At 39.6% G+C, this 12332-nt stretch overlaps 1 protein-coding gene across 2 annotated transcripts; it reads right to left on the bottom strand.

Annotated features, from left to right (window-relative positions):
- Positions 1 to 395: 395 nt before the first annotated feature.
- On the bottom strand, positions 396 to 11861 carry OSTC (oligosaccharyltransferase complex non-catalytic subunit). 2 transcript variants are annotated; one of them, XM_004269587.3, is made up of 4 exons: positions 11639 to 11856; positions 7882 to 7975; positions 6000 to 6197; positions 396 to 971 (listed from the first exon to the last, which is right to left on the bottom strand). In XM_004269587.3, the coding sequence occupies exons 1-4, from the start codon at positions 11775 to 11777 to the stop codon at positions 953 to 955; spliced, it is 450 nt and encodes a 149-aa protein (XP_004269635.1). In that variant the 5' UTR covers positions 11778 to 11856; the 3' UTR covers positions 396 to 952. The 2 variants fall into 2 exon arrangements, with proteins under 2 accessions (XP_004269635.1, XP_033283672.1); XM_033427781.2 differs by lacking the exon at positions 6000 to 6197 and having other exon boundaries at positions 11639 to 11861.
- Positions 11862 to 12332: the final 471 nt, after the last annotated feature.

Genomic DNA, 12332 nt, shown 5'->3' with positions numbered 1-12332 from the left:
GATCATGGGGTAAGAATTAAAGAGGCCCTGGAGAAGTGAAGTTCATGGCCAGTTAAGGGAGAACCAAATGACCTGGCTAGAAGAAATTAGGGGAAGACCAGACTGGTCTACAGATGTTTTTATGTGCTCCAAACTGTGTTAATTACTGCAGATGAATGCCTGAAGGGAACTGTCATCTAACACAATCACATTTAAAACAACACTGGCATAAATGTACAGCCTGTGCTGGAATATTTATAGGGACACGGAGTTGCTACCTCACAAGGCATCCTGCCAACTACACTTGGAGACTTCAGGCTACCAACAGGAGCTTAAGACAGTCACAAGATGGGAGTGGATAATTACAGACCAAAGATTAATACAATCAGTTAATCAAAAGACAAATTAAAAAGGTGTTAATTAGAAAAATTATTTATTTCTGCTCCTTTCATACAACTTATTGTTCAGGTAACAGTCTTACATACATATCTGAAATGATGCACTGTCACACACTCTGTTTAAAGGCAAAGCACCACAGGTAAAGCTGCTCAGCTGTCCAGAGTTCTCAGCTTATGGGATCTCACTTCCTGATTTTACATTAATTTCTGAAGGTCAGAAGTGTCATCTCCAAAAAATGTTAAGGGGGTTGTAAAAAATAATCACTTTATTCAATATTACAGTTGTAGAAATGAAGTATATTTTCTTTAAGAAATGAAAAAAAGAAAAAAATGCCACTTAACATCGTTGGTACGTCAGTATAGGCCAGCAGGAAAAAATGCTGATAAGCTTGTCTCTGATACCAAGAAGACATTCTAGGCCAAGCTATAACACATTTCCTCTGTTTTCACTAGATGTTTCTTTTCTGCTGCTTTTCATCCTTTTCCATATTTCATATCAGAGGACTGGTACAGCCTTTAAAACTTCATTAACGGGAGCAAATTCAGTATCCACCGATTTCTTCACAAAAGGCACTCTAACCCATCAGATAGCCCCTATAAAAATAAAATTTATAAACACAAAAAGTGAAAAGGAAGCAACATTTCAATGTGTCCCAAACAAATTTTATGATGAATCAAATGACAATCTGAAAATATAATTGTGTGATTCCTCATTATGGTTATTTCAAATCTTGCCCCCCAATAAATACAGTACTGGGTCTGGGTTCCATTATCCTTCTCCCTCAAAGGACAAAGTTACAAACCAATATGCTAAACAACAGAGGATGAGAAAAAAAAAAGTAAAGAGAAAAAAATGTTATGTAAAAGTCAAAGAAAGAGTCAGAATCAATTTCCTTTGGACTCTCACAATTGCCAACAAACATCACAAACCTTTTTATGGAAAGAAGCTGGTTTAGATTTCCTGAAAACCCTAATATTACCAAAGGAGAAAGTAGGAGGGCCAGGAGCTGTTCAGCCTGGGAGGCAAGCCCTCGCGCCCTCCAGAAGCAGTGTGCAGAAGCGTCTGCCTTGCATCTCTGTTTCTTTAGGAAATGTCTTGATGGCACGCAGCGGGCATTAGCTATAGCTGTTGAGCAAGTGAAACTTCACACTGTTCAAATAGGAAATCCTTTTACTAAATGTACAAGTTGGGCCCTGAAATCCCCTTTAAAGTATTAAAAGTCTGCTTTAAAAAAAAAAAGTCTGCTTTATAAAGTTCCAAACTTTTTCTTTTGCAATAAATCCTTGCAACCTATTATTTAGGATCTGCAGGATCAAGGAAAAAACAGATTGTGTAAAACTATCCACATTAAGAAAGGGTTGAATACACCCTGTACCCGCTGATGCCTTTAGAACTCCTCTCCTTTTGATCCTGCCTCTAACACAAGTGGGTAAGCTTAACACGAATGGGCAAACGTCACTCAGTTTCCTCATCTATAAAATGGAGTTACGTCAAAGGAGTTTAAGGATTATATAAGAGAATCTACTAATACAGTAACTGCTATTCATGGTAATAAGCACTTGACAAACATTAGCTATTATTAGTTCAGTGTCTCAAATTTCTTCATCACTAAGGTGGGGACAAAAAACTACTTCATAGGGCTGAGATCTACTATAGTGCCTGACACAGAGCAGACACTCAAGAATTTCCTCCCTTCCAGCTCCTGGACTCACCTGACTCTCTTGGGTCTTGGGTCTGCATGCAGCCAATGTGATCTCCTTAGAACTCATTTATCCCTTTCCTTCTGCTCTACCAGCCTGGTCAATCCACACTCTGAGTACAGAGAGAACTTTCACCTCACACAACCACTGTCACAACTCTGAGACAAACAATACTTCTCCCCTCCACTTCTCCCCCCAAAATTGAATAAAAAATAAAAAGCCTCTTAGTGTATATATCGACTTTGAAGACCACCTCATAAATTTGCTACTGTAATGCCTGACACTTCACAAAAGGCAAACTCTAAGACCTAAGCTTCACAAGCAAAGAATCTGAAAAAGAACAGACATATGTATATATATATAACTGAATCACTTTACACCTGTACGCCTGAAACTAATACAACACTGTAAATCAACTATATTCCAATACAGAATAAAAATGTTTTTAAAAAGATTAAACCTACAAAAAAATAAAATAAAATCTTTGGGGCTTCCCTGGTGGTGCAGTGGTTGAGAGTCCGCCTGCCGATGCAGGGGAAACGGGATCGTGCTCCGGTCCGGGAAGATCCCGCATGCCGCGGAGCGGCTGGGCCCGTGAGACATGGCCGCTGAGCCTGTGCGTCCAGAGCCTGTGCTCCGCAAAGGGAGAGGCCACAACAGTGAGAGGCCCGCGTACCGCAAAAAAAAAAAAATAATAATAAATAAATAAAATAACATCTTTGTCAGATAATTCTAACAGCAAGAACAAAAAGAGACCTAAGCTTCACAAGAAAAAAAAGTTGAAGATTTTAAGAAAGTGTCCACTAATATTTGCACCAGTGGAAATTACTCAACAGCTGGCTCACACTATGCAACAAAAGTACTGAGGACTCTTTAGAGACAGCTGCCTGTCATCTGCATATACTGATAGGTGAACATGCACTTTTGGACACACATCTCTTGATACAGTTATACGTTGTGGTATTCTTCCTTGTAATTAGTATATGACCTATGCTTAAGCATCAAATAAAGCCATGTTTTAATATGTAAAATTATATCAGTAGAGAATACATCAGGTCTTTTAAAAAGCATAAATCACAAAATATAAAGCTAGTAGTACCATTTCACTGCTATTGTTCTCTCCTTTTTAAAGGTACCTCTTGTTAAAGGTGATATCAGACTCTCTGTGAGCATGCAACCCTGGAAGTTATGAAGCATCTTATAGCATAGTCAACCTTTATCTCAGATGTTAGCGATTTATTTGATCTGAAAAAACTCATGGTTACTGATGTTTCTTTACTTTTTGTTGTTGCTGCTGTCCCATTTATTATATATCAAATTGCTTATATTTGATGGGTCCTCAAAGAGAATGTATGCGCAAGAAGACACATCCCTTTCTTGCTGGTGGTACTAACCACACCCCTATCATGTGCAATATGTAGGCTCACAGACCTGGCTCATCATCTCTTTTGGGGCCTGCAAATATTCCAGAAAATGCAACACTGTTGCTTCCCTTATTTTCCCAACTTGTCCACTGTTTCTCCCCACTCCACACTCAAGGTACCACGCATTAGGAGCTGTAGATGAGAAATCATATCAAAGAGGGGATCATAAAGTCCCTCCTCTTAAAAATGTATATCTTAGATTTAGCTGCACAGCAAGTTACAAAAAGCAGCAATTTTCTATTTAGACTATTGTTCTGCTTTGACTATATCTAAATATAATTTACACCCAAAACCCAGAGTGTACTCTGTTTTTTTTTTAAAATATCAATTATTTATTTATTTTTGGCTGTGTTGGGTCTTCGTTTCTGTACGAGGGCTTTCTCTAGTTGTGGCAAGTGGGGGCCACTCTTCATCACGGTGTGTGGGCCTCTCACTATCGCGGCCTCTCTTGTTGCGGAGCATAGGCTCCAGACGTGCGGGCTCCGTAGTTGTGGCTCACGGGCCTAGTTGCTCCGCGGCATGTGGGATCTTGCCAGACCAGGGCTCGAACCCACATCCCCTGCATTAGGCAGGCAGATTCTCAACCACTGCGCCATCAGGGAAGCCCAGAGAGTATACTGTTATTTCTTATTTCCTATTGTTACCTTAGTCAACAATCTTGGAAACTGGCCTATAGAATGTGGAAAAGACAAATGTTTACATAAATAATTGCAAAAGTAAGACAGAAGCAATCCAGAGAATTAAACATTTTTCAAAACCTTTTTGTAAGTAGTAGATTATCCTAAAAGGATAATTTAGGATAATTATCCTAAATTTAGGATAATTTAGGATAATTATCCTAAATTTAGGATAATTTAGGATAATTATCCTAAATTTAGGATAATTTAGGATAATTATCCTGTTGTCCTAAAAGTCAAATGCTCAAGCTAAAAGAAAAACACACAGCCTAAGGAGAAGACCTAAAACCTTAAGGAAGAATGGGAAGCTTAAGCAGAATGAGAACAAATCTGGTTCTACGTACAAAACCAGCTCACTGCTTCTGTTCTGCTATATGCCTCCAAAGGTTCTTTCTGTTTTCATTATTAATTTTTAATAGCCTCTTTATCCTCTCTGGGAGCCTCCTCTTTTCCTGTTTTGCTGTGAAAAACTTCAGACTCTTCTATTGGTATACCTTTGGCAACAAGGGTAGAACAAAGAGGAACAAAAAGAGGAGGCTGGGGCTTCCCTGGTGGCGCAGTGGTTGAAAGTCCGCCTGCCGATGCAGGGGACACGGGTTCGTGCCCCGGTCCGGGAAGATCCCACATGCCGCAGAGCGGCTAGGCCCGTGAGCCATGGCCGCTGAGCCTGCGCGTCCGGAGCCTGTGATCCGCAACGGGAGAGGCCACAGCAGTGAGAGGCCCGCGTACCGCAAAAAAAAAAAAAAAAAAAAAAGAGGAGGCTGGAGTCTCTGTCCTCGTACAATTTAACAAATGCCCCCAATTTTTCCCAGGACAAAAATAAGAGCCATTGGCAGTCTGATGGAGCTACATGGCCACAAAGATATTCAGCTGACAAAGAACACTGCTCTCTTTTCCCGTATTGCAGGGTTAAGATGGGAACATGAGTGCAGGATAAGTATTTGTGACTTTCTAGAAAGTCTGTCCATTCTACCCCAGATGTGTTATAGATACGGACAGGTTAAGCCACAGAACAAGTGAACTTGTGTAATTCAAACACATTCCTATTTTCCCTTCTACTGTCTTATAATAAAATCAGAAAATATCAGTTTTAAGTACAGTTGACACTTGATGTTTAACATATTCCCTAAAAAATGAATTTTCTAAGAGCTAATCTTTGTATGATATGTTTGCCCAAAGTTCCTGTAGTTACTAATGTATCCACAGGTGAAATCAGAATATAGGGAAATGTGATCAGACTCATCTACATTTAAAATGAAAGATCTCAAACAGAATTATAAAAGTTGCCATAAAACCAATTTATTTTTGTTCTAAAGATAGTGTTCGTTTTCTGAATCAAAATAATCTAATATACATATATGAAATCCTTTCCCCATCTTTTTGTAAAGGCAGTAACTCTCCTTTCCTGTCCAATGCTTAGTGGATTTTCCTCATATCAATATTCAAAGAACAGCAGCAATTAATGGCTCAAAAGTATTCCTTACTGTTATTATTACTGTGGGAATTCCATATGTTACAGATTAACCAAAAAGCCCTTTAGAGAAATGTCTCCAGTCAGTGGTCACTGATGCTACAGCAAAATAACGGGATTTTCTCATGAACATGTATGGAGATAACAGTCAGGAAGACCTATTCGTCTCAATTTTGCTACTAACTATAGCTATAACCTTGAGCAAGTCACAAATTTCTCTGGTTCTCGAAATTTTCATCTGTTTAAATAAGGTTTAAATTAAATCTCCTATGATTTTATGAGATCCAGGTAATTATGTTACCAGTTTGCAAGTTAAGGTGCTGATTATACGAAGTACTTAATAACTTACGGCAGTTTCATTCTCATGAATACTCTAGCCATGAAAAAACTCAATAGGACACAGACGAATCCAATGAATAAAAGGAGAAATCTATTGAGCTTCGGAATGTTTGGTGCATTGGATCGGTCCAGGATTATGAAACCTAAACCTCCCATTGTAAACAGGAAGCTGGATGCGAGTCCTTCCATAATATACTGTCCATTTACTCTGAAAAAGAAAGACCAGAGCAAACAATAAATGAAAATTCCCAGAAAAATAAAAAACTTTTTCCTTAGACTGAAATTCCTATTTCTGCTAAAACATTGTTGTGCTTATTTTTTTATTACCCTTACAACCATTTTACCATATTTCTGGCTATTCATTTCAATAAATATTTATTGAGAGCCTATTATGTACCAAGCACTATTTCGGTTCTGGGGACACACAACAATGAACAAAACAGACACAAATCTTTGTCTTCATGGAGCTTATGCTCAAAAAAACCTTTCAAACTTCAACTAACACAACTGCCTATTAAAATCAATACTCATATATATACATATATACATATATATATATTTTTTGGCCACGCCACACAGCTTGTGGGATTTTCGTTCCCGACCAGGGATTGAACCCGGGCCCTCAGCAGTGAGAGCACAGAGTCCTAACAAATGGACCACCAGGGAATTCCCAGTACTCATATATTTTAATTATTAGCTTAAAAAGCCAACTAATATATGTACATGAACACTTTACCCAGAACTTTAGTTTTTGAAAATTATGTTATTTAAATTTCTACTATCAATTTCAAATTAATTTTGAATTGGTTAATGTTTCCTGAGTTTTAATAATTAATAAATCTCTTGTTTCAAAGTGAACTTTTTAAAAGCAAGCAAGTTCTTAACTAAGGCTTCATGAACCCCACAAAGATGTCCAGAAATCTATAAACCCTTAAATTTTTGTATATACACGTATCTGATTTTTCTAGGGGTGAAGAACTTTCAAGTTCTGAAAGCTCACGGACCCCAAAAGGCAAATTTCTCTGTTAAAGATATGATTTATACATAGGCACATATAAAGAAGGTATATACATTTTTGCTAAACTAATTGTTTTAATTGAAAACGCAATACACGCAGCGGTTTCAAAATTCAAACTCAGGTGACAGACAGTGAAACGTCTCCCTGCCATCAAGATCTCCTGTCATCCATATCCCCTCCACAGAGATCACAGTAATCTTTCCAGGAATATTCTATGCATGGAATACCACTAACGTAAGTGTAAATACAAACATATAGCTATGTTTAGGTAGATAGTTACCAAGTGGCTTGTATAAGGCAATACAAGAAGCACTGCTCAGGTGAAACAAACCACACTGTTCTGGTGTTCATTGCCTACATGGAACTCCCAAGTCTCAAAAATTAGTTTTCCTATGTAATAGTATATCCAGGGGTCCAAAGATTTTTTCTTAAATGACCAGATTGTATATATCTTAGGCTTGCCGGCCATATGGTTTGTATAACACAACACAGTAGCCTGAAAGCAGCCATAGATAGTACAGAAACAAATGGGTGTGCCTATTTCCAATAAAGCTTTACTTGCAAATAAACAGGTACCTGTGGTTTGCTGACCCCAGAACAGCCTATAAATGAATTTTAAACTGATACCCTCCTTTAAATAAGTGAACATGTCAATCACTGTGAAATATTTTATTTCCTAATAAGTGAATACATAAATAATGTACTTCTACTCTTGTTCTTGTCCACTTCCTGCAATCTCTGAATTTAGCATTTTATAACAGCTAGTGTCTAAATACAGATGCACCCAATAGGTTGCACTGTATTTTTAAATAAGCAGGCATGCCTCAGCAATCTTCCTTCCCACCAGCAAATCATTCAAAATGATATCTTTTACCTGTAGGCCAAGAAAGCTACTGGTCTCTGATGCCCATGTTCATCAGTCATGGAGCCAACACTTGGAGGTTCAACGATAACATCATAAATGATTCCTAAATGAAAGACAACAACATAGATTAGATTGGATTCCTAATTTTAAAATAGATTTAGAGTTTTTATCGGTCTCTAAAGGTTCATTTATATTTAAATAGGACTGCTTCGATGTATTATTATAATCATATGAGGCCCAGCTTACCTCCTAAACTTCAGATAAACCAGAATTTATCTTCAGAAATTCAACTCAGTATTTTAGAATGACTTGCAAAACATAAAAGAAATTCATTCAGTATTGTTTCAAACTCAAGAATGACTCCACAATAAAGCAGATTTAACATTAAAGGCTATTTTTAGTTCAAGAAAATGTTCCACATATACTTGGATTTGTTTCTTTAAATTAAGAGGTAACTAGAGAGATTTTCTTGCTTGAAAGTAAAATGAGACGTTTTAAAATCACACCACTAGGCAGACTGGCAATACTAGAGATTCACAATGATTAATGTTAACATCCATCATTATGTCATAATGTCATCATGATCATTTATGTTAATGTCCATCAACACTGTTTCTCAAATCTCCCACTGTCAACGTCTACTCTTTATCTTCACTGTTTTCCATCATCCCCACCTCCAGCTTTTCTTAAGCACAGCAAGACTGTCTCCCTCACCTTTGACTAACAAAACAATCACTTGGGAATTCCCTAACTCACCCCCACCCCCCAAACCAAATCTACAAACTGGAACCTGCATCCATCCTCACCTCCAGCTACAACAGAGGAAGAGTCCCTCCTCCTATCACCATGGGATCCCTTTTGCAATAATAAGGACTCCGTCCCCCTTGCCATTTCAGAGACTTTATTCCATGGGCTACCTCTTCTCTTTCCTGTATTTTCAACCTCTTGTTCCCTACATCAGCTTTCCCTTGACACCAGATCCTCCTAGCTAACATTCTACTTCTATGCTTCCTTTTTGAAAGGGGGCCAGGCTTCCTTCTGGAGGAAAAAAAAAAAAAAAAGGTTAACTCTCTGTCTCCACTTCCTCACTCATCCTTCATTTTTCAGCTCACTCCGATCTGGCTTCTGCCACCACTGATATTACTCTTGCTCATGGAGGCTAATGGCCTCCATGTTGTCAAATTCAAAGGACACTTTTCAGTTCTCTTATTAGGAGGTCTCCTAGCAGTGCTTGATCCAGTTTACTAAATCTATTTTCTTGGGGTAAAAAGATGGCTTCTCATGGCTTCCGTGACACTCCTGTCCATGTTTTCTTGCTACCTCTCTAGCTGAGCCTCATCTGCTATAAAACCACTCAACGTTCGGAGTTCCTTAGGGCTCGATCCACTATGCTCTTCTTTTCCTACCTTCTCTCTCCAACTGAACTTATCCCTTCCCAGGGCTTTACTATGCTAATGATTCTCAATGTGCCAACACCTACCGAATCATGTTAGCACTATTAAAATTAGATGTAAGCTCCCTAAGAATAGAAACTCTATGTTCTTCAATATCTGGCTCATGGGAGGAGTTCAGAAAACATCTGTTATTGACTAATTTCAACACAAACCTCTTTTCTCAGTTCTAGACTCCTATCTGCAAACTTGACATATCCAACTAATTATATTTGGTTATGTCCAACTATTATTTATCCCAAAGTGACCTCTGGGTTCACCATTCCCAACCAAAAAAACTTCATTTCTCTAGTCTCAGAAAATGACACTTCCACCTACTTGGTGCTCAAACTAGACACCAGGAAACTTCCTTCACATGTCATTCTCCCCCCACATCCAATCAATCATCATCAAGATCCACTGAATCTATTTCCAAAATATCTTTCATTATACATTCCTCCATCTCTAGTGCCACCAACCTTGTCTACTCTAAGTCAACTACAAAACCCACCTAATTGGTATCTCAGTCCCACACTTGTCCATACTTTCCCCTCTGCCTAGATACGCTTTTCCCCAATCTTTCAAATTTTGGCTAACATGTCATTTTCTCAGAAACCACATTCGAATGTAAATGATGTTCCTAAGTCTGACTGTTTTTACAAAACCTCTTGTTCTTTTCCTTCAATGCACTCATGGCAATTTGCAGTGGAAAAACTAATGTAATGGAGAAAGATTTATGTGATATTTAACATATCTCAACCAATGACATTATAAGCTTCAGGAGGGCAGGGCCCTTATCTGTTTCATTCATTGTTGCCTCCAGTACCTAATCCCTGGAACTTAACAGGAACTCAGTACATTATTTGATGAATATTTCTCAGCAATAAATATTGTTTATTTATAAAGGTACACTCAGTTTCTAGAAGACTCCTTTCCAGTGGCAAAACCGATTCCTTGTATGAGACAGCTCATGGCCTTGGCCACTAAAAGGTGTCCTTTCACTTTACCCCAGAAATTAGGGCAAAGAATCTCCCCATTACAAACACAGATGGAAAAAGTGCCCAGAGTGAAAACTGTGAGGCTTCCAGCAAAGGCCCTGGCTCCAAGGGAGGTAAGGGTTACAGGAAAGATTTCTAGCAGATGAAGACTTACTAAAAAAAAAAAAAAAATGCCACATGCATTTTAAATTTTGTTTATTCAATCCAGCACCTATTAATGTGCTGAGCAAATGTGAACGCTAATGCAATGTTAGGACAGTATCTTACCAACATAAAAAATATTTTAAACGTAATTTATTTAAATGAACATAAGTTAACTGCCACTGTTCTAGATTTGGGAGGAGGGTAAATCCAAAGGTTCATTCTAGAACTAAGCCTGCGTGATTTCAGATACTTCCCTCCTCAGCGCCAACTATTTTCACAAGACATCTATGAAAATGAAGATGTCTGACTATTCCCTTAAAAACAGAACCAGCTGCTCTTGCTGTCCCTAATCTGTGGAGCTTTAATTTTATCATTTCCAAATTAAGTACCCCACTTCCCAAAATCTAAAAGTGCAGTAGCAGTGTTGAGTAAATCATGGAACTGCGGCTTGAAAGGGTGGTAGCTATGAAAAGACTGTAGCCGGATTGCCAACTCACCACTATACAAAGCGACGCCCCTTTTGCAAAGGACAGGATAAAATGACAATGCAGTGTTCAACGGTAATGCTATTTTCCTTATTCTTTAAATTTTCAACTTCCGATCTCTCAAATACGCGATATCTTCTGCAAATCTATCTCCAATCTCAAATATTTATCAAAACTGTGGTTTCGAAAGATTACATTCATATTTATTGTTGATCGGGGCAAAAGCAACACCGAACCCTTAGGTTCGAGCTAACAAACCTAAAGGCTGTCAAGTCTCTTCCGAAGTTCCAGGGACCGTAGACAAAGAGAAGGTAACAGTCCCACACCCTCCTGACCAACCGTGTAAGCAGAATGGGCCAAAAGAGATTTTCCCAGGGCCTTTGCCAAATAACTCACGGCATTCAATAAAAGGAGCAACAATCTGGGCTTGAAAAATATATTATTCGGCTCGGACCGCCTGGCTAAGAGGTCAGGAGACGGAAGGCAATGGGAGCGAGAACAGGAGTCCCCTCAAGATACAGGACAGGGCGTGAGGGCAAATAAACCTTTGGGCCGTTAACACTCGGGACCCCAGAGTTTCCCTCCACCCTCGGAAAAGATCGAGAGGAGAGCGATGCTTTCCCGGGCTGAGAGCCGAACAGACGCGCCCCGAGGGCGGGCCGGCTCCCCGCGCCTCAGCGCCTCTCGGGCCCCAGGCAGGACGAGTTACCTCCGGTGATGAGGAAGTAAGACACCACCACCAGAGCGTACACCGTCATGGCCGACGGCATGTGCACCCAGGGTGGCTTCTTCAGCTTCAGGTTGGGACATTCGAGCACTAAGAACGGGACTCGGTACAAACTCTCCATGTTGGTGGGGGCACGAGCAGCGGTCGGCCGCCGGTCCCACACGCCCCCCGGCAACAGGCCCGCCCGCTCTTCCCCCGGCGCGTGCGCGGGGAAGGGAACGGCAGGTCCGCAACGCTCGGAGGCAGAGTTTACACCCATAGAAGAAAAGAAGAAACTATAAAAACGGATAAGTGACATGAATTAAAAGTATGTATTATTGAATCTTGTGAAGCATAAATTTGAGTAAGAAGCTCAGTTATAACCAATGAATAAACATGTGATTTCTGTACCTTCCAGGACCTGCATGCCTTCAGACGTGGCCAAGCCGGAGCAGCAGAAGGACCAGGATCGATCTGAGCCCCTCCCACTTGCTGATGCTGGGGATTTGGAAGCTGATTGGACGCAGGACGCTCTAAGTTCCCAGAGCCAGAGGATGAATAGGGGACGTTTGGAAAGCTCTGCCTTTTTTATTAGCGGGTTTTTCAAGAGCTTGAGAAAGTCCTACGTTGCTGAGCTTTTACTTCCTGATGTAGCAGTGGTGACAGTAGTAATAATTGTTACTAATAATTGTTAAAT

Source organism: Orcinus orca, chromosome 4 (genome assembly GCF_937001465.1).
Source record: "Orcinus orca chromosome 4, mOrcOrc1.1, whole genome shotgun sequence".
NCBI classification, from domain to species: domain Eukaryota; kingdom Metazoa; phylum Chordata; class Mammalia; order Artiodactyla; family Delphinidae; genus Orcinus; species Orcinus orca.
The sequence above is the reverse complement of the archived record's forward strand: the minus strand, read 5'-3'. Positions and strand labels throughout refer to the sequence as shown.

What these genes read in the sequence shown, in the direction of transcription:
- OSTC (XM_004269587.3), bottom strand. Translation starts at nt 11,777, where the DNA reads ATGGAGAGTTTGTACCGAGTCCCGTTCTTAGTGCTCGAATGTCCCAAC. An exon ending in TTACTTCCTCATCACCGGAG is followed by an intron (nt 7,976 to 11,638) that starts GTAACTCGTCCT and finishes TCTTTCATTTAG; the next exon opens with GAATCATTTATGATGTTATC. An exon ending in GTAGCTTTCTTGGCCTACAG is followed by an intron (nt 6,198 to 7,881) that starts GTAAAAGATATC and finishes TTTCTTTTTCAG; the next exon opens with AGTAAATGGACAGTATATTA.